This window comes from Bos indicus x Bos taurus, chromosome 8 (assembly GCF_003369695.1).
Source record: "Bos indicus x Bos taurus breed Angus x Brahman F1 hybrid chromosome 8, Bos_hybrid_MaternalHap_v2.0, whole genome shotgun sequence".
In the NCBI taxonomy this organism is placed as follows: Eukaryota; Metazoa; Chordata; class Mammalia; order Artiodactyla; family Bovidae; genus Bos; species Bos indicus x Bos taurus.
The window spans coordinates 10,495,651-10,522,192 of record NC_040083.1 but is presented as its reverse complement, the minus strand read 5'-3'; the positions used below and the strand labels follow the sequence as shown (position 1 = coordinate 10,522,192).

At 41.6% G+C, this 26,542-nt stretch overlaps 1 protein-coding gene across 1 annotated transcript in view; it reads left to right on the top strand.

Moving 5' to 3' along the window:
• Positions 1-26,542, top strand: part of ELP3 (elongator acetyltransferase complex subunit 3) — a 120,283-nt gene that overhangs the window by 19,341 nt on the left and 74,400 nt on the right. Inside the window, exons 6-9 of the mRNA XM_027549040.1 lie at positions 128-196; positions 2,478-2,632; positions 22,283-22,444; positions 25,903-26,029. Of these exons, the coding sequence (XP_027404841.1) occupies positions 128-196; positions 2,478-2,632; positions 22,283-22,444; positions 25,903-26,029 (513 nt within the window). The remainder of the gene's footprint in view (positions 1-127; positions 197-2,477; positions 2,633-22,282; positions 22,445-25,902; positions 26,030-26,542) is intronic.

Below are 26,542 nucleotides of genomic sequence, written 5' to 3'. Positions count from 1 at the left end.
CAAACTGACCAAACTGAGGAAGGAAGGAAGGAGCCCAAGAGAATTTTAGTTTTTTATACAGCCCTTTTGAAACCACATCTTATTTTTAATTCAATGTGGGCATGACAGGATATTTTTCTTTTTTTAGCCAACCTCCATGCGAGCTATCCGTGCCAGGTATGACCCTTACCTGCAGACAAGACACCGGATCGAACAGGTAAGGTTTTAAAAAGCACTTTTTTTTTACATTAGATCTTTATACTTAGGAGGTGCTGTTGCTTGATTTGAGTTGAACCAGAAATAAGAACTGAAAGAATATTTCTCTCCTTCGTAAGTTTTTAATATCCCATCTGAAGGAGAGGACAGTTTTGCAGTTCCTAGCAGGGTCAAAAACACCACTTGCTATAAAGACCATATTATTTTCTGTAAGGACTTTATAGTCTCTAAAGTTCTTTGAGTTTGTAGAAAGTCATGCGTGTTATGAAACTTACAGTGTGTGGCAGTGTCGAAGGTCTTAGGCAGTAGGTGGGTGGATTGCATTTTAGCTTCCATAAGCCAAGTGAGAAGTATAGTGGCTGCTTTGCTGGGGTGAGAATAGGGAATTGCCTACAGGGGAATGAGGGGCTCGTGGGAGCCATGGAATTGTTCTTTATAATGGTGGTTGTGGTGGTTACACAACTCTAAACTCATTTAATTGTACACTTAAAGTTAATGGATTTTATTGTATGGGGTTGGCCAGAAAAGTTGCAACATCTTATGGGAAAACCCAAACGAACTTTTTGGCCAACCCAATCTATAAATTATATCTTAATATGACTGATTAAAAAACAAGTACTATGTCAGTGGCCTTGGTGTGTTCGAGAAGTCTGAACATTAACTTCATTTTAAACTTGCCTACTTTACAACAACGCAAGCACTGTCCGTAGTTTTTATAGTAACATCTAGTCAGGCAACTAGACAGACTGAGATGGAAAGTAACACATTAACAGAAAGTCACCTCTGTGTTCATTTCTTTTTTAGCCATGGTATTTAATTTATTTAAAATGTGTCAGTAGAGCTTGAAAGGTTTCTGTTTACCAAAAAGGAGTATGGGTTCTGGAAGATGTAGAAAGTACCAGAGAGCAGTGATTTTTTCCCAGCTGTAAATGTACTAGAATCACCTGAATGACTTTGTCAAAACACGTGCCCCGTTTCGCCACTGGAGTTATGCAGTGCTGTCTGATTTAGGGTCCAGGCAAGATATTTTGAAAAAGCTACCAGGAAGATTTAACTGTGTACCCCTGGTGAACGACCACAGCTGGAGTATTCTTTTAGTGTTGATAGCTATATACACATATATTTGTATATGTTGCACATGCATGCACATACGCTTATGTTTGTGTAAGGATTTACATATGTATTGGGTTGGCCAAAAAGTTCATTTGGGTTTTTCCATAAGATGTTATGGAAAAGCCGGAGTGAAGTTTTTGGCCAACCTACTATAAGGATGTATGTATTTATAAGTTGCTATATTCCATTTTCAGAAATAAGTATTCAAAAAGATAACTTTTTGCTCATATTAAGTGCAGATATCCTGTTTACTTAGTACATTAGAGTTCATAATTTGTAGTCCCCTTGACTGAGTTTTTCTCAAGCCTAACACCTGGCAAGAAATCGAAATACCTGTTTTTAAAAAGTAGAATCTTGACTTGTTGTTGAAAACTGGAAAGATCTGTATCATTGTGTCCCCACGTAGAGGAGATATTACATTTCAGACTGATTACTCCCCCACCCCGAAACCAGGCTGAAAAGGTGCCACCTGTATCCAGAATCTTCACAAATCAAAACTGCAAAGTTTTCATGTGAAACTGCTTTCCTAGTGCTGCTTTCTCATCTGGTGTTCCCTTTCTTTCGTTTGCATCAAGTCCTGGTTATATTGCCTATGGGCTTCTTCGTCCTCAATGCTGACCCCAAGGTCTGGCATAAAATACATGCTGGGGGGCTCCCCTGGTGGTCCAGTGGTTAGGACTCTGCCTCCAGTGCCGGCGGACAGGTTCAGGCCCCAGTCAGGGAGCTAAGATTCTATGTGCCTCCTGGGCAAAAAAGCTAACGTAAAACAGAAGCAGTCTGGTAACAAATTCAGTGAAGTCTTAAAAAATACATAATCAAGAAAGATTTGTTCATTCTGTTACAATATATACAATTATATCTTGTGTGATTATATTTGCTGCTAATTTATATCCTCTGTATTTTTGAATGTTCACTTAACTCTGTAAGTTGACATCAAACTTTTGATTATTTTAAATTCTTACTCTTCCTTCTTATTTGAACCGTAATTATTTTTCTTTCAGACTCTGGAGCCTATTTTCTTGAGTCTGTAGAATTTGCTCAACATGTTTGCTTCTCGTTTTTAAACTGTAGTGATAAAAACACTGCCAAGTAAAATTAGAAAATTTCAGTAAGCCACTTAAGAGTAGTTGACTATACCTTGCTAATGCTGACGAATTTATGTCTTTCAGTTAAAACAGCTTGGTCACAGTGTGGATAAAGTGGAATTTATCGTGATGGGTGGAACGTTTATGGCCCTTCCAGAAGAATACAGAGATTATTTTATTCGAAATTTACATGATGCCTTATCAGGACATACCTCCAACAATATTTATGAGGCCGTCAAGTAAGAAATCCTAACTTTATCATATTCACCTGAGTGGTTGTTGGTTCCTCCTCCTAGCAGCAGTCTGTAAGAATTCCTTCTGCTCTATGTCTATCCTCCTAGTTCTTTGGGGGACAAGGGGAGAGGTTTTCATTCTTTTTACTTGCATGGTTTTCATGGATTGTATGGTTAAATACATTTTTTCCAATTTTACTGAGATGTAGTTGACGTACAATACTGTCTACAGGTGTGCAGCATAATGACTTCACTTATATCGTGAAATGATGACCACGGTAAGTTAACAGGAATCACCTCAGCAGTCCTGGTGCTTGTTGTTACTGCTATATTGTGGGGAGAAGGATTATGTTTTTTAAAAGTGGGTGTGGTCCATTGGCTTTAGTATTCTCACAAAGTCACTGCAAAAGAATAGAAAGAAAGGAAAAGAAAAACAACAAAACATACAAAATCGCTACACAGATCTTTTCGGCCTTAGGCTGGTCTAAGCTGCAGGAGTGGCCTGGATTGCAGTTGGTGAGCTCACCCAGAAAGAGCTCGGGCAGTACTTTTAATCTGAGACAGTGAGCTGCTATAAAATTGACAGAACAAATGACTATTATTTAATAGTTACTGTTTTATGACTTACTATCTGATGAGTGTTGAGTCATTTTTATTTGTGAATGGGATCATTTATTTGTTTCAAATTCTAGTTGGTAAAACAGAAGACAGCTATGCTTTCTTTTGATACCTCCTGTCTCCATTTTTAATGAGAAGAAAACTAAAGTTTCCTAAGTTTGGTGATTTTAGAAGGGAAAGTCTTAAAATAGTTTTTATTTTCAGAAATTTCAGGGACACCTGGCTAAGCTTCTGTGTACTCTGCCTTTAATTACTGAACGTTAATTGAAGGCCCACTAGGGACCATGCTCTGCCTGGGGTACCGGGAACAAAACGGTGAACAAGACGGATGCTGTCCTTGCCCTGGCACTGCTCACATTCTGCTGGTTCAACAGATGACAGACAGTAGGTGCCGTGGTGGAGACAGGCTGCTGTGCTGGAGAAAACATAGGCTGATTCTGAACGCGACCTGGTGATGTTTAAGCTGAGATCGGAAGTATGCGGAGCAGCCAGTCAGGCCAGGCGCAGAAAACAAATAAGACAGAGGTGCTGAAACAAGGAAGAAGCTTGAGGTGTTCCTCAGAGAGTGGCTAGATTCCGGCGAACCAAGGAGCAGATGTCATGAGGGGAGCTTGAAGGTTGTGCTGGATGTTGAGGACTTAAAAAACTCTGGAATCAGCAGTAGGAAGTAGGTGAATGGTTTCAAGCCAGAGAGTGACGTGTTCAGGTTTGTAGGTCTGAAGGCATTCCGGCTCTTGCGTGGCAAGTGGATTTGAGGGGTGCCAGAGCAGAAGTGGAAAACCGGGTGGGAGGCTGTTGTGCCCACCCCTGCTCAAATGAGGGTGGTGGCCGCAGTGACAGAAAAGGGCAGATGGGTTAGAGCTATATTTTATTGCTGATGGACTTTGAATCAGGTTGGAAATAAGAAAGAGGGAGTCGAGGATGACACCCAGTTTGGGGTTGTAGAAAGCGACCGAGGGTACTGCTGCCTACCCAGATGGAAGAACAGGGGAAAGAACGAGTTTGTGGGAGAAAAGTCAAGACTTTTCCTTTGGCTTCATTAAGTTTGAAATGCCTCAAGTGGGGACATGTGTAGGCGGTACAAGAGATGTCTGGGCTGGCAATAAATTGTCCAGAAAAAAATGTTCTGTAACATTTCATGGAAAAACCTGATTGAACTTCTGGCCAGCCCTATAAAACTGAGGAGTATCAGATTGTTACAGGTGTTTATCATCACACAAATGGATGAGCTTACCTTATGGGAGAGTCGCATGAATCTCCAGGGTACACCACATGATAAAGCAAGTTTTAGAGCAGCTCTTACTGTGTGATCCCGTCTCGTGTGTGGCCATGCCTGTGTGAGTATAAATACGTGGAAGAGGTGATGGAGTCATGGTCATCCTTGGCATCCATTAGAACCGTGCGGAGGGGACGTGGGAAATGGGAGTGAAGGGGACAATCACATTTACACTGTCTGCAGTGTGCTGGGCGCTGCAGTGAGTATTTACTTACTTGATTCTCGCAAAAAATCTTTGAGTTACATATTTAAATCATCCCTGTTTTACAAGTGAGGAAACTGAGGCCCAGAGAGATGAAGCCCCTTGGCCCAGGTCCATAGGAAGTGAAGTGGGGCCTGTGAAACCAAGGCAGCTTTGTTTTCAGAGCCTAAACTTGGCTATAATTATAATGCAGGACATCGTGCCAGGTGTAAAACGAACGAGAGTGCTTGTCTGTGTGTGTGTGAGCACACGTTTGTATACATCACCAGAGCTTCAAAATACTGGAAGAAATATGTGTTTTGTTTTTTTTTTTCCTTGCACTCCCTCTCCCACTGCCTTCAGGCTTTTTTTTTTTTCTGGCTTCTTTTTTATTACAGTAGGGGTGGGTTGGGTGCAGGAAGACAGCTAATTATAAGGTTGTTCAAACATTGCCCCTCTAAGTTTTTTGCAGGGTCATAAGTAGGACTTGAATGAACCCAAAGATGCTTTCATTATCCTGTAATTAAAATGGTTCTTGGCATGTGGAAGCCACAAGTAAACTGGTGAATGGATTTTGAATGATCATCTGTTGCTTGGATATTGACAACTAATGACCCATGTAGGGGTGCCTCTTGGAATGGGGGGCAGGGTACTGTGCTTACCCTACTTCAATCCCCTTAATGTCTTAATGCTCTCCTTTGGGTTGGTAAAAATGAAAAGAGTAGAGAGACTATGTCATAAGTTTAAATAAATCTCCAGAGTAGTTTTGAAATATGAGGGAAGTGGGCAGGACACAGCCTTTAAAAGAATGAAGTGGGCATGGGTGTGCACGTGCACTCTGTCGTGTCCAACTCTCTGCAAACCCATGGACTATAGCCCACCCGACTCCTCTTCCCGTGGAATTTCCCAGGCAAGAAGACTGGAGTGGGTTGCCATTTCCTTCTCTAGGCGATCTTCCTGACCCAAGGATCAAACCCAGGTCTCCTGCATCTTCTACATTGGCAGGCAAATTCTTTACCGTTGAGCCACCTGGGAAATCCATGACATGGCCATGGGACATGACAGACTGGTTGGAACCAAGATGGTGGAACAGTTAGCCTCTAGTAGACACTGAGCCTTATCATACACTCATTGTAATACGTTAGCATGCTAAATAGCACACCCTCCAGTGCCATAACGGTTCTAAGGCTAACCAAAGAGGTCAAAAAGTGGATGGTGATTCCTGGAAATCTCTGCCTCATCCCCAAAATAATTGGAATAATTCTCCCACTTGTCATAGTTATTGTTCAGTCATGTCCAACTCTGCTACCCCATGGACTGCAGCACTCCAGGATTCCCTGTCCTTCACTATCTCCCAGAGTTTGCTAAAACTCATATCCATTGAGTAGGTGATGCCATCCAACCATCTCATCCTCTGTCGTTCCCTTCTCCTCCTGCCCTCAATCTTTCGCAGCATCAGGGTCTTTTCCAATGAGTTGGCTCTTTGCATCAGGTGACCAAACTATTGGAGTTTTCAGCTTCAGCATCAGTCCTTCCTATGAATATTCAGGGCTGACTTCTTTTAGAATTGAGTGGTTTGATCTCTTTGCAGTCCAAGGGACTCTCAAGAGTCTTCTCCAGCACCGCAATTCAAAAGCATTAATTCTTTGGCACTCAGCCTTCTTTATGGTCCAACTCTCTCATCCATACCTGACTACTGGAAAAACCATAGCTTTGACTAAATGGACCTTTATCAGCAAAGCGATGTCTCTGCCTTTTAATGCACTGTCTAGGTTTGCCATGGCTTTTCTTCCAAGGAGCAAGCGTCTTTTAATTTCATGGCTGCAGTCACCATCTGCAATGATTTTGGAGCCCCAAAATATAAAGTCTGTCACTTGTTTCCCCATCTGTTTGCATGAAGTGATGGGACCAGATTCACTTCTTACCTATCACTTCATTTCAGAATTCTTTTGTGACGAAGCTAGAGCCTCAGATTGAGTAACAGTTTGAGATGCCCGGGTGGCGTGCTCAGCATCTGGGAGAGTGGGTGTGAGCAGCCTACTTTGTGTGATGGCCACCAGAGGAGGTGATCGGTTAAATCTGTGTCCATGAATTGACTTTGAGCAACAGCAGGCCAGCCTGATCTCCATCCTGCAGGGCCTTGAGTAGCAGGATGAAATAGGACCTTATTTTTACTGCTCATTCGGAACCTTGATCATTCATGAATATGAGTCATACTGAGTAAAATGCTGAAGTCTTTCAAACTTCCGAGGGAGTCATGATGTAATCCAATGCCTTTTTCCTAATAATACTGACAAACAGATGACAGCTTAGAATAAAACGCAATTAGAGGAAAAACAGCCTTAATTAGTTCAAAGCCCCATGACGTTAGGATGACAACGGTACCTCAGAGGATTACTGCCTAAAAATCCACTGAACTCTGAGAATTCCCTCTTAGGATCAGATCATCTGTTCAGACCATCACACTTTTCTCTCCCCATGCTTATGTGTTATATATTCTTTTCTCAGTGCAGCTGATCTCTTGTTGCAGACCTTGTGCATTAAGTGAGTTTGAATCATAAATATCTTAGACTTGTTCCACCCCTTAACCCCCCCTCCATGAAAATTTGCTGCAGAGATTTTTAGTCTGTTTTTTGGGTTCCTTAGGTCACGTGAGCTAGCTAGGCCAGTTGAAGATGTGTATAATGTATTTTTAGGATACAGTTAATTTGACATTTTATCAACTGAAACTTTAAAATTTTGCAATGCAAAGAGATAGAGGGAAACAATAGAATGGAAAATACTAGAGATCTCTTCAGGAAAATTAGAGATACCAAGGGAACATTTCATGCAAAGATGAGCACAATAAAGGACAGAAACAGTATAGACCTACCAGAAGCAGAAGATACTAAGAAGAGGTGCAAGATACATAGAAAAACTATACAAAAAAGTTCTTAATGACCCAGATAACCACAATGGGATGTACACTCACCTTGAACCAGAGATCCTGGAATGTATCATGATGAACAAAGCTAGTGGAGGTGATGGAATTCCAGCTGAGCTATATTTAAAATCCTAAAAGATGTGCTGTGAAAGTGCTGCATTCAATTTGCTAGCAAATTTGGAAAAGTCAGCAGTGGCCACAGGACTGGAAAAGGTCAGTTTTCATTCCAATCCCAAAGAAAGGCAATGCTAGAGAATGTTCAAACTGCCACACAATTGCACTCATCTCACACGCTAGCAAAATAATGCTCAAAATTCTCCAAGCCAGGCTTCAACAGTATGTGAACCAAGAACTTCCAGATGTACAAGCTGAGGAACCAGAGATCAAGTTGCCAACATCCACTGGATCAGAGAAAAAGCAAGAGTGTTCCAGAAAAACATCTGCTGCTGCTTTATTGACTACGCCAAAATATTTGACTGTGTGGATCACAACAAACTGGAAAATTCTTAAAGAGATGGGACTACCAGACCACATGACCTGCCTCCTGAGAAATCTGTATGCCGGTTAAGAAGCTACAGTTAGAACCGGATGTTGAACAATGGACTGGTACCAAATTGGGAAAGGAGTACATCAAGGCTGTATATTGTCATCTTGGTTTTTTAACTTATATGCAGAGTACACCATGCAAGATACCGGGCTGGATGAAGCTCAAGCTGGAATCAAGATTGCTGGAGAAATATCAATAACCTCAGATATATAGCTGACACCACCCTAATGGCAGAAGGCAAAGAGGAACTAAAGATCCTCTTGATGAAAGTGAAAGAGGAGAGTGAAAAAAGCTGGCTTAAAATTCAACATTCAAGAAATGAAGATCATGGCATCTGGTCCTATCACTTCATGGCAAATAGATGGGGAAACAATGGAAACAGTGACAAACTTTTTTTGAGGGGGCTCCAAAATCACTGCAGATGGTGGACTGCAGTCATGAAATTAAAAGACACTTGCTCCTTGGAAGAAAAGCTATGACCAACCTAGACAGCATATTAAAAAGCAGAGACATTAGTTTGCCAACAAAGGTCCTTCTAGTCAAAGCTATGGTTTTTCCAGTAGTTGTATATGGGTGTGAGAGTTGGGCCATGAAGAAGAATGGGCACCAGAGAACTGAAGCTTTTGAACTGTGGTGTTGGAGAAGACTCTTGAGAGTCTCTTGGACTGCAGGGAAATCAAATCAGTCAATCCTAAAGGAAATCAGTCCTGAATATTCATTGGAATGACTGATGCTGAAGCTGAAACTCTAATACTTTGGCCACCTGATGTGAAGAACTGACTCCTTAGAAATAGACCCTGATGCTGGGAAAGGTTGAAGACAAGAAGAGGACGGCAGAGGGTAAGATGGTTGGATGGCATCACTGACTCGATGGACATGAATTTGAACAAGCTTCCGGAGTTGGTGATGGACAGGGAGGCCTGGCATGCTGCAGTCCATGGGGTGGCAAAGAGTCGAACACGACTGAATGACTGAACTGATATTCTTTGTGTGAAGTTTTAGCTCTATTTTTACAGAAATGGTCTGATGCCTAGTGGTGTGTATAAATTGTCCTTTTTGGGGGTGAAATGAACTTTTACTCTGTAACTTCAGATCACGGTATGTGTGTAGAAAAAGTCTTTTGAAGAAGAAAGCCTCTTTCTCTAAAGGACAGACCAGAGCTGGCGTTGTTTTGTTTCTGTTCTTTAATTTACCTCAAGGGGGCAACAAACACTTTATTTTCAGATAAAAATTTATATGTGATTTGAGTTTTCATTGCGGCAAATATGAATGGCTCTCGGGAAGTAGTAAAAGTACAGTCTGGGAGCCATAAAGCCAGCCATAAATGCTACACTGAGTCCTGCCAGCCCACTTGGCATGTTTTGCTTTTTTTTCTCCTGGCCTCTATGCTTTTATGAAATAATCTAGAGAAAGCCAATTTGCAGTCTTGTGTTTGTGGAGGTAAATTTTTACTGCCAGCTCCCTATAATAAAGTTGGTATTTGTTTTTTAGGGAAGCTTTGTGTAATTTGAAGAAATAGTTGTCTGGTTGGTACTACAGAACGCAGAAAACTTTTCAAACGTTGACATCCTTGCAAAATGTAGAGCAGCCCAGAGATACTGTGTTTTGGACATAACATTTCCTGCAAAATTTTTGGATGGACATTCATCTCACTGATCTAAATTCTCTTGTATAGATGGTATTTAAGAAAAATATTTGGGTTCCCTAGTGTGGCTCACCTCTCTCAGATGTAAGGTAGTAAATTCATGTTTATTTTCCTAGTCTGCATGCATGCATGCTCAGTCGTGTCTGACCCTTTGCGACCCCACGGACTGTAACCCACCAGGCTCCTCTGTCCATGGAATTCTCTAGGCAAGAATACTGGAGTGGGTTGCCTTTTCTTACTCCGGGGGATCTTCCCCGCACAAGGACTGAATCCGTGTCTCCTGCCCTGGCAGGTGGATTCTTTACCACTGTGCCGCCAGGGAATCCTTATTTTCCTAGTAGTTGGTACTAATATGACCACACAGATACAGTACTGAGTTACATACTGGGACTTCCCTGATGGTCTTGTGACTAAGACTCCACACTCCCGATGCAGGTGGCCCAGGTTCGATCCCTAGTCAGGGAACTGGATCCCACGTGCTGCAACTAAGACCCAGCGCAGCCAAATTTTTAAAAATAAATAAATTTTCTTAAAGTTACTGTTCATATTGTGACAAATGAGTCAACCTCATTTAAAGCTAACAGCCGTTGTTGGAACTCACATCGAGTTCTACTGTTAGCTTGGCTGTGTCCCTGCTTCACTGTCATGTGTCCAATCTAATTCACGTTTTGCTTTTTTCTGAAAAGATGAAGAGTTAGAGTAAGGGAAAACCCTAATGAGGTGAACTTGGTTAACATTTATGGCAGGGTAGTAGCAAGCAGTACGCTAGCTCCCTGCGGCTGGGAACACTGGAAAGCTGAGGAAACAGAGAGTCGAGGACGGAGCAGGTTTGGTTTCTGTGAAGACTCATTAAATCAAGCAAAGTGCTAATCACTGCTGTCACAGACTAAGACCGCAGTAGTGTCTGGAGATCATCAGTTACTGGTGACTCTCGTCCTTCAAAAATCGTCACCCTGGAGAGGAAAAGGACCGGCAGTGGGGTGTGAGTCACCCATTCGCCAGAATGCACATGTCGCCAAATCACTCAAAGCAACCTTTGAACAGTTGTATTCCTTTTTAATCAGTCTTGCCCAGAAGCAGTTTTACACTCAATCTATGTTGCTCCTTGGCTGTTCTCACAAGATGCCATTTAAAAGCGGAGTTACCCATCAAGAAGTGGGTGAGTCATACCTTCTCCCTGTGGAATTTTTAATTCATTTCCGTTCCTTCCTTTTTTTTTTCCCCCATGTCCATCAATGAGTTTAAAGCCCCCAACTATGTCCTCCTGAGTCCTGGAAAAACTAGAGTGCTAGGTAACACTGGGTACCAGGCCCAGAAGATAATTTCATAGATTTGCAGAGTAACAGAGAAAGCAGAGCAACCTGAGAAGCCCTGAAAGTGATCATCTCCTGCCTTTCTGGGCTTTGGCTCCAGTATCGCACCTCCCACCCACCCCTCACTTTGTATATTGATCACCTTTACTACCTCTCTTGGTAAATCAGATTTTCACAGACGGTAACCAGGATCCTTGAGACTGGCAGCACAACCTAGGGTACAATCTTAGTCATCATAAAGAGATATTAGTTTTTCTCCCAATATTTTTTTTTTTTTTTGAAATAAAAGTGGAAAGAATTTTCCAGTGAACATCACATACTTACAACCTATGTTCTATGACATGTGCTTCATCACATACTTAGCTAACTAGCCATTTCTGTGCATTCATCAGTCCCTCTTTATTTATTTATTTTAACACATTTTAAAGCAGGGTGCAGGCTTCAGTACACTTTCCCCAAATACATCATCATGCACATCATTAGCTAGTTCACTGTAGTCTTTTCTTTTCAAGTAAATTTGAATGAATTTACTTGAAAATTAAGTGCACTGATGCTAAGGATACTGCTTGATGGGTTCTAACAAATGCATGTACCTGTGTAACAAAACCCTGCTAAGACAGAGAGCATCATTGCCACCCAGAAAGGTTCCTCCTGCCTCCTCCCTGTAAACCCCACCTGGACTCCCAGAGGCGGCCATTGTTCTCATGTTGTCCCCTTTCATAGATTAGTTTTGCCTATTAAACGTCATGTATTGGCTGGCCAAAAAGTTAGTTCGGGGTTAGTAAGTCAGTAAGATGATCTAGAAAACCCGAATGGACATTTTGGCCAACGAAATAAATGGAACCAAATAATACATATTCTTTTGTGTGAGACATCTTTTCATGAAGAGTTATATTTTGAGCTTCATCCATGTTGAGTTTTATAATAGCCATTATCTTTTTAGTTCTGGGTAGAATTCCTTTGTAGGCGTAGACCATAGTTTGTTTATCCATTCTGTTGATGGATAGCTGGGCTATTTCCAGTTTGTAGCTATCATGATAAAACTTCAGTGAGCATACTTACGCAGTCTTTTTATGAATGTATGTATTTATTTCTCTTGGGTGTAATAACCATCATGCGTTTAGTTTCAAAACTGCCAGACATTTTCCCAAAGTGGTTGCATCATTTGTACTCCCACCGGTAACACATGAGTGTGCATTTGTTCCAGATCCTCACTAGAGAGGGTGGTGCCAGTCTTTAGAAGTTTAGCCATTCTAGTGGGTGTGTAGTGGCATCTCACTGTGCTTTTAATTTGCGTTTTCCTGCTGACTAATGATGCTGAGCACTTTATTATGTACTGATGCTTTCTGTGTATATTTCCTTTGTGAAGTGTGTGTTAAAATCTTCTGCCTATTGCCTATTGTTTTATTTTTTATATGCCCTGGATTCTAGTCCTCTGTTCAATCTCTGTTTTGCAAACACGGAAACCCAGTCTGTGACTTGACTGTTCATTACGTTAAAATCTTTGAGCAGAGTGTTTTGTTTTGGTGAAGTTTAATCTAGCAATTTTTTTCTTTCATACTTACTGCTTATTTTGTATTATCTCTTAAAAAACCTTTGCCTACTCACAAGGCAAGAGGATATTTTCCTGTGTTTTTTTCTAGTTATAGATTTGACTTTTATGTTTCACATGAAGGCTTATGATCCATCTTGATTTAATGTTTTATGTGTAGTGCATGATAGGCGTTGAGATTTCTTTTTTTCTATATACATACCTAATTGTTTCAACATTACTTCTTTTAAAACTTCCCTTTCCTATATAGATTGTATTGGCAGTTTTGTCAAAAATCTGTTGGCGATATAAATTTTGGACTGGACTCTTTTCTGTTCCATTGATCGGTTTTCGGTCTTTATGCCAGTACCACAGTCTTGATTACTGTAGTTTTAGGATATATCCTGAAGTAGTGTAAATCTTCTAACTCAGTCCTACTGTTTTAAGATTGCTTTGGATATTTTAGGTCCTTTGCCCTTCGTATGGAGAAGGCAATGGCAACCCACTCCAGTACTCTTGCCTGGAAAATCCCATGGATGGAGGAGCCTGGTGGGCTGCAGTCCATGGGGTCTCTAAGAGTCAGGCACAACTGAGCGACTTCCCTTTCACTTTTCACTTTCATGCATTGGAGAAGGAAATGGCAACCCACTCCAGTGTTCTTGCCTGGAGAATCCCAGGCACAGAGGAGCCTGGTGGGCTGCCATCTATGGGGTCGCACAGAGTCGGACACGCCTGAAGTGACTTAGCAGCAGCAGCCCTTCTGTATAAAGTTTATGTTTGTCAGTTTCTAGTAAAAAGTGTGATAGGATTGGTATTGTGTTTAAAGTATGGAAAAATTTTGATAAAATTGACAATTTAACCTTCCAATTTATGAACATAGTCTGTCTTCTAGTTTTTAATTTCTCTTAGCAGTCTTTGGTTTGGAGATTTTGTAAGCTTTTGGTTAAATTTATTTCAAAATTTGAGGTTGGCCAGAAGTTCATGTGGGTTAAACAGGACAGACTTTTTATAGTCAATCCAATATTTTGTTTGTTGATGTTATATTAAGTGAAATTGTTTTCAATTGTATTTTCAAATTGTTTGCAGTTAGTATCAAGGTACATAGTTGATTTTTGTGTATTAACCTTATAGCATATGAACTTACTAAATTCACTACTCAGTTCTGTAAGTTGTTTTTTGTAGATATGCTAGAATTTTCTTTAAAAATAATCATGTAATCTGCAAATACAGTGAATTTTAATTTTTTTCCTTTTGGTTGTGGATGCTTTTCTTCCTTATTGCAATAGCTTGGACATTTTGTCCAGTGCTAAATGAAAGTGATGAGAATGACTCTGTCTTACTCCCAATAATATAGGGAAAACATTTGATACTGCAGTATTAAGTGCAGTGTTACTTGAGAGTTTTTTTTTTAAGATACTTTTATCAGATTGAAAAATTTTGCAGAGTTTTATTGTTAACTCATTTGTCTAATGATTTCTCTGTGACTAAATGATAACAGGCTTTTCCTCTTTCATTCTGATAATGTATATTACTTTGATTTTTTTAATCTTAAACTAACCTTGCATTCCTAAGATAGACCCTGCTGCTAAGTCGCTTCAGTCGTGTCCGACTCTGTGCGACCCCATGGAGTGCAGCCTACCAGGCTCCTCCGTCCACGGGATTTTCCAGGCAAGAGTACTGGAGTAGGGTGCCATTGCCTTCTCCAAGATAGACCCTATTTGGTTGTAATGTATTTTTCTTTCTACGTATCACTGGATTCAGCTTTCTAATACTTTGGAAAGGATTTATTCATGGGGGATGGTGCTCTGAGATTTCATGTTTTCTTTTCTTTGTTACATTCTGGCTTCAGTGTTATGCCAGCCCTATAAAACAAGTTATGAAGCATTTCCTCCTTATTTTCTGAAAGACTTCATGTAAGATGAATATTATTTCTTCTGTGTGTTTGCTGAAATTCATGAGTAAAACTGTCCAAGACTAGAGTTTTCTTTATTGGAGGGCTTTAGATGATTAGATACAGGGCTTCTCTGGTAGCTCAGTTGGTAAAGAATCTGCCTGCAGTGCAGGAGACCCAGGTTTGATCCCTGGATCAGGAAGATCCCCTGGAGAAAGAAATGGGAAACCACTCCAACATGCTTGCCTGGAAAATCCGATAGACAGAGGAACCTGGTGGGCTGCAGTCCACAGGGGTCCCAAAGAGTTGGGCACAACTGAGTGACTCACACTTTAGATGATTAATTCCATTTCTTTAATAGACAAAGGGGTATTCAGATATTATGTTTCATCTGTGTCCATTTTCGTAAGTTGTGTTTTTAAGGGAATTTGACTGTTTTATCCAAGTTGTCAAGCTTTTTGGTATAAAGTTGTTCATAACATTCCCTTCAGTTCAGTCGCTCAGTCGTGTCCGACTCTTTGTGACCCCGTGAATCGCAGCAGGCCAGGCCTCCCTGTCCATCACCAACTCCTGGAGTTCACTTAAACTCACGTCCATCGAGTCGGTGATGCCATCCAGCCATCTCATCCTTTGTCGTCCCCTTTTCCTCCTGCCCCCAATACCTAACATTGCCTTACTTTGTTTTTAATGTCTGTAGGATGTTATTGATCACCCCTCCTTCAATCCTGATATAGATAATCTGTGTTCTTTCTTTTTTTCTCTATCAGTCTAGTTATGGTTGATCAATTTTGTTGTTCTTTGCAAAGAATTAACTTTTGATTTTGTTTATGCCCTCTACTTTATATATTTCTGCTTTTATTCTTATATCGTCTTCTACTTTTTTTGAGTTTACTTTGCTTTTCTTTTTCTTTGCTTAAATAAAGTATAGAAACCTAGCTATCCTATAGACCTTTTTTCTTTTCTAATGTAAGTATTTAAAGCTTTAAGTTTTTCCCATAAGCACTGCTTTGGCTGAATCCCACAAATTTTAATATGTTCTGTTTTAATTATTATTTAATTTACAATGTTTCCTGAAATTGTATTTTTACCTGTGGATTGTATACAAATGGATTGTTTAATTTCTGAGTTTCCAAAAACATGGAGTTTTTCTTGATTTCTGATTTTAATTCCCTTTTGATCAGAGGGGGTTTATTCTGTACCATTTCCGTTTCTTAAAAGTTTTTTTTATTGAGACTTATTTGTGGCTCAGCATATATGATCTCTCTTGGTGAACATACTATGTGTATTTGAAAGAAGGTATATTCTGCTGTTTTTGGATGTAATGTTCTATAAACATCAATTAAGTCGAGGTGGTAGATAGTGTTGTTCAATGGTCTTTGAGGATTTTTTTTTCTTTTCTATGTAGTTCTATCAATTGCTGAGAGAAAAAGAGTAAAATCTCCAGCTATGATTGAAGAATGATCTGTTTACCTCTTTAGTTGTATTAGTTTCTACTTCATTTATTTTGAAGATCTTCTAGGTGTATGCACATTTGTGATTGGTGCGTTTTCCTGGTGTATGAACTTTGATAAAACTTTGATTATGAGCTTACTTTTTTATCACATTGAGAAGTCCTTTCTGGTCTTGAAGTTTCCTTTTTTGTTGGCGTTGTTTCCCATTACAGCTGTTACATACATACTTTTCTACCCATTTACTTTCCACCCGTGTGTGTCCCTGTATTGAAAATGTGTTTCTTATAGATAACAGTCTGCAGTAGTTGTGTCTTGTTTCTTTAATCCATTTTGACATTGTCTGCCTTTAATTGGAGTATTTAATCTGTTCACATTTGCTACAATTGAATTTGCAACTACTAATTTAGTTACTCCCTCACTTTGGTTTTTAGTAGCCAAGAGTTGTGGTCTTACGGAATACCATTATTGTCTAATTTCATATAATGCATTTTTTTTCTGTGTCTTAATACAGAATGTCTTCTTAAAAGAAAGGATCTCATATCAAGCACAGTGCCTTGAGAAGAGAAGGTATTGGGTTGGCCAAAAAGTTCGTTCAGAAACCTAAACAAACTTTTTGGCCAACCCAGTACTTAGAAAGCATTGTTAAGTGAGTGCAGTGGGAAGAACTGTGCAGTAACAATAGGTTCCAGGCTTATTTTCTGTTGTTATCCTACGTTACTAATGAGAAGGTGAGACTAGATTATCTCTAAAGTTACTGCTTTCTGTGACATTCTGTGCTTTAAGGATTTCTATTGGAATGGTGATTTTTATCTAAAAGATGTATTGAGAGGTTATCTTTCATCTAACAGTCACTTCCTGACAATGGCAGCTTTTTTATAATGTTTTGTATATGTGTATGCATTAGTCGCTCAGTCATATCCAACTCTTTGCAACCCCATGGACTGCAGCCCACCAGACTCCTCTGTCCATGGGATTCTCCAGGCAAGAATCCTGGAGTGGGTTGCCATTTCCTCCTCCAGGGGATCCTCCCAACCCAGGAATCGAACCCGGGTCTCCTGCATAGCAAGCATATTCTTTACCACTAGGCTACCAGGGAAGCATAATGTTATGTATATAATGTGCTATTAATAGAAAATTAAAAAGCAATCATCATGGTTACCACACATTCTTTCAATATTGTATTCACATTCAAATTTAAGTGCTTTGTATATAACATTCTAGTCCTTGAATTCGAATGTGAATACAGTATTGAAAGAATGTGTGATAACCCTGATTGTTTTTTAATTTTCTGTCAATAGTGTTATTGCCGTTGGTTCTTCAGCATTCTGACCAGGTGTACAAAATAATAGCACTCTTGTTGGGTGTTGGAAGAATCAAAACCCAAAATGTTGTGGGTTGTTTTTCATGTGTCCTAAACCTTGTCAACCAGCATGATAAGGGAGCAGAGGTCCCTGATTATTCTCTAAGCTATGTTACCAGGTTAGTTTCTCATAGGTTGTACTCAGGTAAAAATCGAAATTCTGCTTCTGTCTGGTACCTCAGTTTGTGTTGAGCAGAACCTTTTGTTATGTATTAGACCCTCCCAACATAACTGCCAATATCCAGGAACCAAACTTGACCACCATCTCAAAAGGAAAAAGTTATTTTATAAATCCCCAAACATCCAACGCAGTCATTCTTCAGTCTAGACCATCATTAGCTCAGCATTAGACAGGACGTAAAATTCTGTTGAGGTATTTTCCAGATATGATTATATTCACTCCCCAAAAAAGAATGTGTTTGGTGGTACTTCCGAGGAACTGGGGGACTTCCCCAGTAAAGAATCCGCCTGAAATTCAGGAGACTGTCGCTGGGTTGAGAAGTTCTCCTGGAGAAGGAAATGGCTACCCACTCCAGTGTTCTTGTCTGGAGAATCCCATGGACAGAGGAGCCTGGCGGGCTACAGTCCACTGGGTCGCAAAGAGTCAGATACGACTGAGGACTAAGCACATGCACTGAGGAACTACACCAGTAACCCCAGATATTAGTTGGCAAGTCAAACAAACCTCTGGCTGTCCAAAGAAGTTTATAAATTTTACTTACTCATTTTGGGACTGCAGATGCAGAAGAGAGTTTGTACCTTGTGACTAATGAAAGTTCATATTTCATCTACATACCATACATATCTACTTTGTGGTTTGGTTTGAGCAGGTTGGGTTTGGGTAGGGGGATGTCCATGTAGGAAAGGGTCTTAAACCTCTCAGGAATTTGGACCTCAACCTCTAGTGAGATTTTACACAGGAAATCAAAAGTAAGGCCCAGCCAACTTCATTAATGACAGAGGTTTCAGAGAGAATGGCAGGAAATTAATAGCAACCAGAAATGCTTTTTTGATGCCACAGACTTCTTGGAGTGAAGCAGAAACAGTTTAAAGAGGCTTTCATATCGTCTTCCTTCAGTGCCCTGCTGGTTGGGCCCTTATTATGAGGGGTCAGTAAGTAGTAATAATAGATGTCACTTTTATAGGTCACTTTCTTCCAGAAATAGAAGCATGCTTTCCAAGAAATCATTTTATCCAGTTATAACATCTGCCACTTCTAGCTCTTTGATCTTAAGTGGTTCTTGGTTTTAGCTGTGTGTCTTAGCCCTACAGCTAGACTGCTGGGCCTCCCTGGGACAAAGGACTACTGCGTCTTTATTTTCTGTAGATTACCTGGTCTAGGGTTAAGCAGTTTTTAGGGTTAACTGTTTGGGAACCTGTTCCCAAAGGGGAACGGTAGCGAATTAGCTGGAGGCTGCTATTGGAGTCAAGAGAGACCTCCTTCACCTATGTGTCTTTAGCTTTGCCTCATTCATTTACTCATTCTTCATATTTGTATTTTTTCTTTTTTATACTGAAGGAGAGTTTTCAGTGCTAAAGGCCTTACCTCTAAACATTTATGAGCCTACTGCCTTCCAGGAGCTTCCTGTCCAAATGGACAAACAGGCATATCCACAGATGAGACAAACTCATACAGAGTGTGGGCAAGATATTTCGGAATGGGAGCACAGAGTTGCCAAGAGGCACTGGGAAGGCGTCATGATAGGAGAAATGTATTTGAGCTTTGTTTTGAAGGCTGGTAGCATCTGGTTTTTATTTGCTTTGATGTTCCTGGGTTACTGTCCCATTCGCCTCCCACCACCACCTCCCAGTTTAAAAAAAAATGCCATCAGCATAAGATATTGGCTTAAGTTAGCTTCACAGAGAGCATTAGCATCTTTTCTAGTTGATGTTGCTCCTACAGCATGCAAAGAAGTGTGCGTGCATGCTAAATTGCTTCAGTCATGTCAGACTTTTTGTGACCCTGTCGACTAGCCCGCCAGGTTCCTCTGTCCATGGGATTCTCTAGGAAAGAATACTGGAGTGGGTTGCCATGCCCACCTCCAGGGGCTCTTTCAATCCAGGGATCAAACCTGTGTCTCATACATCTCTTGCACTGGCAGGTGGGTTCTTTACCGCTAGCACCTCCTGGGAAGCCAGATCAGCGTAGCCCCATGATGGTGGAATTTAGGCTTGTTTAGATGGCCCTATAATGTCACAGAAAGAGAAGTGGAGTTGGAATCAGAAAGCCAGAGTTCAGGTTCTGATTTTGTCTCTTAGAAGCTCATGGTCGTGGTTGGAAAATTCGGTATTTCCTAATTGCCCAAGAACTTAAGTCCACCGCCTCTCCCTGCTCCCCAAAGGTATGGCAGTTGAACTTGGTAGTAAAGGAGAGCTGTACTGTTGGATGGCTGTTCAAACGATATGGGGGGTTATATCGGCCGTAAAATACCAGCTCAGGTGTTTTGCTTAGATTAGCTGACTGCCCTTATGCACGTATTTGTGTGTTAACACATGTGTGTGGACTCAGCTCAGTGCCCCGTAAGGACCTAGAGGGGTGAGGCGGGGAGGATGGGGCGACTCATGTCGTTGTGCAGCAGAAACTGACACAAAATATTGGCTTTTAAAACAAGTTATTTCTTATCCCTTCATTTCTGCTGCTGCCGAAGGTATTGATGTTTTCCCCCTAGAGGAAAGACTTGGCAGTAAATTATTGTGTGAGGATAAGGTTTGCCTCTGTGTCCTAGGCTGTATTCTAATTACTTCTGAAGAGACCTTATCATCCTCGCAGCAGCCTTCCCTATCAGTCTTGCTTGGGCCTTTGATGATCCACACAGCAGAGAGGTTCTGTGGATTTAGTTCTCGTTCCTGTAGAGACGTTCCGTCTGTGCGGTTGCCTGTCCTCTCGTTGTCCCAGGAACGCAAGGTACTATTGTGCTGCCACGCTTGCTAACTTAATGGCATCCTTCTCGGAAATATTGTGGGTTTTGTAAAAAAATATCAGTTAATAGAGGGGTACAATTTTGGAATGTCTGACTGTAAGACGTCCTCACTTACTTTGTGAAATATATTCATTTAGAGTTTTCTGCTTCATGGGTTTTTTCAGTCAGCCTTCATGCAGTATGCTTTCTTCATAATACATTAGTGTTTCAGTTTCTTAAAATAATGGCTTTCTCCAAACACGATAATTGATGTTTGAGCCTGAGTTACGTGTATCCTGGGGCAGCGTATACTTTTGTTCCCGCATGCCTTAGGACTCACTTATTAGAAAGGCCTGTGACTTTCTGGTCCGGTTGTCTCAGATAAGCCAGTTGATTTAGTATCATGTCAGAAGCAAGATTTGATAAGATCTGTGTCCTTTTTGTCTTAGGATTCATTGTTTAGTAACTGTGGCCTAGCCCTTTACCTTTAGTTCTTGCTGCCTTTGGTAATCCTATATAAAACCTTAGGAATACAGTCATAGTGTGAAAGACTTGAGTCAGTTCTTCAGTTCAGTGATTCTTAACCACCTTAATAATTATTTTTAAATTAGACAAGTCCGTTTTATTGACAGTGATGAATGAATGAGTTTAAAAGAGAACAGCAGTTACAGAACTGTAGAAATTTTATGAGTTTTCTTTTTCACGACAAAAGCTATGAACTTCTTTGAAAAGAAGGAAATGAAGTGCCAAATAAAGGCTTCCCTCACTCTCCCCGAAGAATTAAGAAAGTCGTAGAAGGGCATTTGGAAGAATGATTTCATTCTAGAAGTTGAAGTGTGAAGTGAAAGTCACTCACTTTCACTCATGTCCGACTCTATGCGACTCCATGGACTATATAGTCCGTGGAATGTCTCCAGGCCAGAATACTGGAGTGGGTAGCCTTTCCCTCCTCCAGGGGATCTTCCCAACCCAGATCTCCCACATTGCAGGCAGATTCTTTACCATCTGAACCACCAGGGAAGCTCTGGACAAAGCATTGGGTTGGCCAAAAAGTCCACTCAGGCTTTTCCATAAGCTGGCATGGAAAAACACAGACAAGTTTTTAGGCCAACCCAATATTTGATCACATTAGGAGCTTCAGGTTCTTAATCTGCAAAACAGGGATAATAAAAGGCACGTGATGGAGCTGATGAGAGCATTCACTGCCCGTGGCATGTTCAGTGCAGTGCTTGGCCACAGTGGCCTCTGTAGGTAAGAGTGTCCTATTCCTGCACGTCAGCATTCCCCTTAGGGAGTCATTTTCATTTTCCTGGGTTTCTGGCCAGCATTAAGACTATTAACTCAAAACAGCTTGAATCTCAAGTGGTGCTCACCACTCTGATACCTGGTTTTAGTGAAAGAGAAAAATGACTCCTAATTTTGTAAGTCATTGCTGAGATTCATAGGCTTGACAAGAAGACGTGTGTGTGTGGGGTGGGGGGAAACATTTCACCTGAATTCTTCCTTTGATCATTATAATCATTATGCATACCCTTCCCTCCCCCTTCTTTTGTTTTCCTTCATTTAACATGACTCTAAAACATGGAGTAGGAAATAAATGATGCAGATGGTTTTCACTTACATGAAAAATCGTTGCTAGGAACTGAAAATGAGGGTTTTCACAGTTGACATCCCTGCTTTTCAAGGAGATTATGGCTGCCGCACGCTGCAGGAACACGATGGTGATGGTGACGATGAATACCGTACACTGTGTACCAGCTCAGGCACGTCTGTCCCATGAGGCGTAGCTGCTATTACCCTCATTTTGCCGAGGATGAAACCGAAGCACGAGGAGGTTAATCATGTTCCTGGTTGCATAGTTAAGAAGTAGCAGAACCAGGATTTGAACTCAGTCTGACCCGAGAGCTGGTGCTCTCAACCACTGGGTTAGATCTGGGAGGACAAGGGGAAGACGTCCTTGAAATGAGAGCCAACGTCCTAAAGCTTTGGCAGGCTATTTACTTTTCTCTTTGCTCTATAGGTATTCTGAGAGAAGCCTCACAAAGTGCATTGGAATTACTATTGAGACCAGACCAGATTATTGCATGAAGCGGCATCTCAGTGACATGTTGACCTATGGCTGCACAAGGCTGGAGATTGGGGTGCAGAGTGTCTATGAGGATGTGGCCAGAGATACCAACCGGTAAGATGGCACGGGCGAACTGCATGAGCCTTCCTCTTCCCCCACCAAGCAGATCGATGTTCCTACCCATCTGAGAGGGAGGGGTCTGGGTGTTCCTCCTATTCATTTTTCTGTCCATGCTCTGAACCCCATCTCCTTCCTTGACTTTCAGTCTTTCTGTGCTGACTCTTTTCCAGTAGCCTATAAACATCATCTTCATCTCTCTTCCTATTCATAAATAGCCTTTCCTGTACAGAAAGCAAAGGCAGGGCTCAAAGTCAATAGTTTAAAGCAGGAGAGAAGGCCAAGGAGACTAGGAACAGAGAAAAGGGTTTGAACAAGAAGGAAGCCAGGGGGACTTCCATAGTGGCCCAGTGGTTGAGAATTCGCCTGTCAGTGTGGGGGACACAGGTTTGATTGCTGGGTGATGGTCATCGTTAACTAAGACCCCACATGCTGCTGGGTAACCAAGCCTGTGTGCCACAATTACTGAGCCCATGCACCTCAACTGCATGGATTGGAGGTGCATCTCAACCCATGCACCCACACGTGGGTGGAGGCACCCACGTGTGCCTCAACTGGAGAGCCAGCACACCAAAAACTATAGAGCCCACGTGCCCTGGAGCCCGCGCACCACAGCGAAGATTCTGTGTGTCACAACTGAGTCCCAACACAGTCGATCAGTTCATAAAGAAATAAGCCCAGGTGAGATCTAACAGATTAGTTTTTATGAAGCAAATGCCAACTGGCAGGGTACTGAAAGAAAGGCTGGTGAGATGATGGGTATAAACTTTGAGAAATTTGAGAGTCTAAGGAAGGAAGGAGTAAGAGCTGATAGAGCCAAGATGAAGTTCTTTTCTGTTCAGAAGTAAAAACAGGTTTCGGGAGTAGGTGTGTGTTGAGTTGGACCTTAAAGACTGCTTCACTTTAATAGGAGTTAGACATGATGGAGGGTTGTGATTGGAGACGGAAGTAAAGGGAAATCGGGGAGACACATGGGTCAGCATCTTGGAAACAACCAAGAAGAGCTCCAGGCTAAGGAAGACAGATGCTTCCCTTAAGGGAATTTGTTGTTATTTAGTCGATACGTCATGTCTGACTCTTTGTGACCCCATAGACTGTAGCCCCTCCAGGCTTCTCTGTCCATGAAATTTCTCAGGCAAGAATACTGGAGTGGGTTGCCATTTCATTCTCCAGGGAATATTCCCAACCCAGGAATCGAACCCACATCTCCTGCATTGGCAACTAGATTCTTTACCACTGAGCCACCAGGGAAGCCCCTTTAAGGTAATAGAGATCTCCAAAATATTTTTGTGCGCAGGAAGAGTCTGATGGATATCAGGCTTGAGAAAGAGCAATGTGAATACGATGCAGTCTTGTTGGGGAAGGCTTGAGCCAGAAACGCTGGTAGGGCTGCTGCAGTAATAAGGCTGTGCTGGAGGGGTACCTTGGGGATGGAGTCTCTCGGAGATCAGAGAAGCTTTCTGAAGAAAATGATGTGGAAGCTGAGACTCACAGGAAGAGTCTGAGTTCATCCGGTGGGGAAGAGGAAGACTCTTTCAGGCTGCTGAGACTCACAGGAAGAGTCTGAGTTCGTCAGGTGGGGAAGAGGAAGACTGTTTCAGGCTGAAAGAAGAGTACAGGCAAGCTCCTGAGAGCGGAAGCACATCATGGCATGTTTAGGGATTTTGGGGTGATTTTGTTTGGTGGAGTGTGAGGTGGGAGCACGGTCAGAGGTGAGGCTGAAAGGGTCAGCAGAGGGACTGAGCCTTCGAAGTTGGCCCAGTGGGCTTAGACTTTAATCCAAGGCCAGCTAAGTCTGCATTTTATTTATTCATTTATTTATTTTTGGCCACACCACATGGCATGTGGGATCTTAAGTTCCCCTACCAGGGATCGAACCCCTGCCCCCTGCAGAGGAAACTGGAAGTCTTAAACCACCGGACCCCAGGGAAGTCCCCATATCCGCATTTTAGAAACATCGCTTTTTAGGGATCACAGTGTGAGGGTGGACTAAGAAGATGGAAGGAAGGCCAGTTCAGAGGCTGTTGCAGGAATTCAAGCAGGAGGTGATGTCCTGAAAAGCAGTGTATGGTGACCGAATGAGAATGAAGGTGAGAAAGAATGGGAGGGAGGGAGGCTGGGAGGCAAGACGAGTTTCACTGTGGAAAACTAGGCTTTAGACCCTTACGTGCTGGTGCAGCAACCAGTTGAAGGTTTGCTTTAGAGCCAGGCTGTCAAGCAGAACATTCCACAGTGACTGAAATGTTTAGAACCCACATTGTCCACTGTGGTAGCACAGCCAAGGAACTGAATTACTGATTTGGATCAGTTTCAAGATAAACTTGAATAACCATGTGTGCCTCGTGACTGTTGTACAGCGCAGCAGTAGAGTATTGGGTATTTGGGCGTGGTGTCACAAGAGAGGCCTGACCCAGCCATGGAAATTGAGAAGTCGTTAGCAAAAAGAGATCAGAGAGTGAAGCCATGGAAATGAATAGGAACCTTCAGAGAGTGGGCTGGGGTCCACAGTTTCTAGGAGTTTTTTGGTGGTGAATGGGAAGGTCTTTCTGGTGAGAGCCCTGTGGGCTTCAGTTTTTAATAGTCCCTAACTATTAATAGGGCTTGCGTCTTGAATGTAGCGCTAGAATGTTAAGCTGACTTATCCAGCTGGCCCCAAATGATTATACTTTGTCACTCAATTATTCTCTCTTCTTACTAATACTTTTTTAAGGACCTGCCTGCCCACCAGAGTGAAATGTACTTTGCATATTGATGAATCTCTCTGTCTCTCTCTGCCCACCTTTCCCTTCCTCCCTTTCTTTCTCCCAATGAAATTATTTGTAATAAATATTTTTAAAAGAAAGGGCATAACAAAATCCTGTTCTTGTAAGGCTCTGATCTCACTATTCTTGTTTTTAACCTAGGTATTTATATTAGCAGACTTATTGTGACCCATAATGCTAAACCAGGTAATTTTAGTGTATATTAATTCTTCTTCCCTGGTGGCTCAGTCGGTGAAGAATCCACCTGCAATGCAGAAGACCCAGGCTCAATCCCTGGATTGAGAAGATCCCCTGGAGAAGGAAATGGCAACCCACTCCAGTATTCTTAGCTGGAGAATCCCCTCGGATAGAGGAGCCTAGCGGGCTATAGTCCATGGGCTCACAAGAGTAGGACACAACGAAGCAACTAAACCACCACCATATTAATTGTTGTGACCTCAGTCACTTGCTGTCAGAACTTTGAGGAGGTGCATAAGGAATTTCTGAGAAATATCTTAGAATTAAAATTATTTTTCTCCAGGCCTTCTTAGAAGCAGAGACGTAAAGATGACTTTCTAAGATTTCCTCTTCCCCAACCATATTCCTCATTCCAGAGCTACCGCTACCTGTGTCAGACTTTGTTTCGCTCTGTTGCTGCTGCTCACCTTCTTGCCCATTTATTTGTGTAACAGGTAGTGAATTTTCTTTCCTCAGGGGCCACACTGTGAAGGCAGTGTGCGAGTCATTCCACCTGGCCAAAGATTCTGGCTTCAAAGTGGTGGCTCACATGATGCCTGATCTGCCGAACGTGGGGCTGGAGAGAGACATCGAACAGTTCACAGTAAGTGTTGACCCAAACCAGGCTGCCGTGAGAATGCCTGTGCGTCCTGCTGCTACCCGCTCTGCTTTTTTTCTCTTTTTTTGTTTAACTTTTTATTTTGTGTTGGCGTATAGCCGATTAACAATGTTGAGATAGTTTCAGGTGGATAGCGCAGGGACTCAGCCATATGTATACATGTATCCAGTAAGTATAATTCTTCCATCTTTTGGGAATTGTTCTCTGACTGATTCCTCCACTGGATATGAATATTTTTAATGTTAATTATATGAACTTTCTAGGCAATTTGTTAAAAATATTTTCCCCACACTATTAATATTTTTCTTGGTCTTTTACTTTTTTTCTGTTGTCAAGCTTTCCTGTTTACTTATTTATTTAGTGATTTCTTAAGATGCTTCTAAGCTTAGAACTGCCTTTCTCTTTCAGGATTTCCCTAAACAGGGAAAGAAACTATTCTGTTTTCTTCTAGCCTTTCTGTTCTTTGAATTTTAATACCTAACTCTGGGGTTTGTTTGC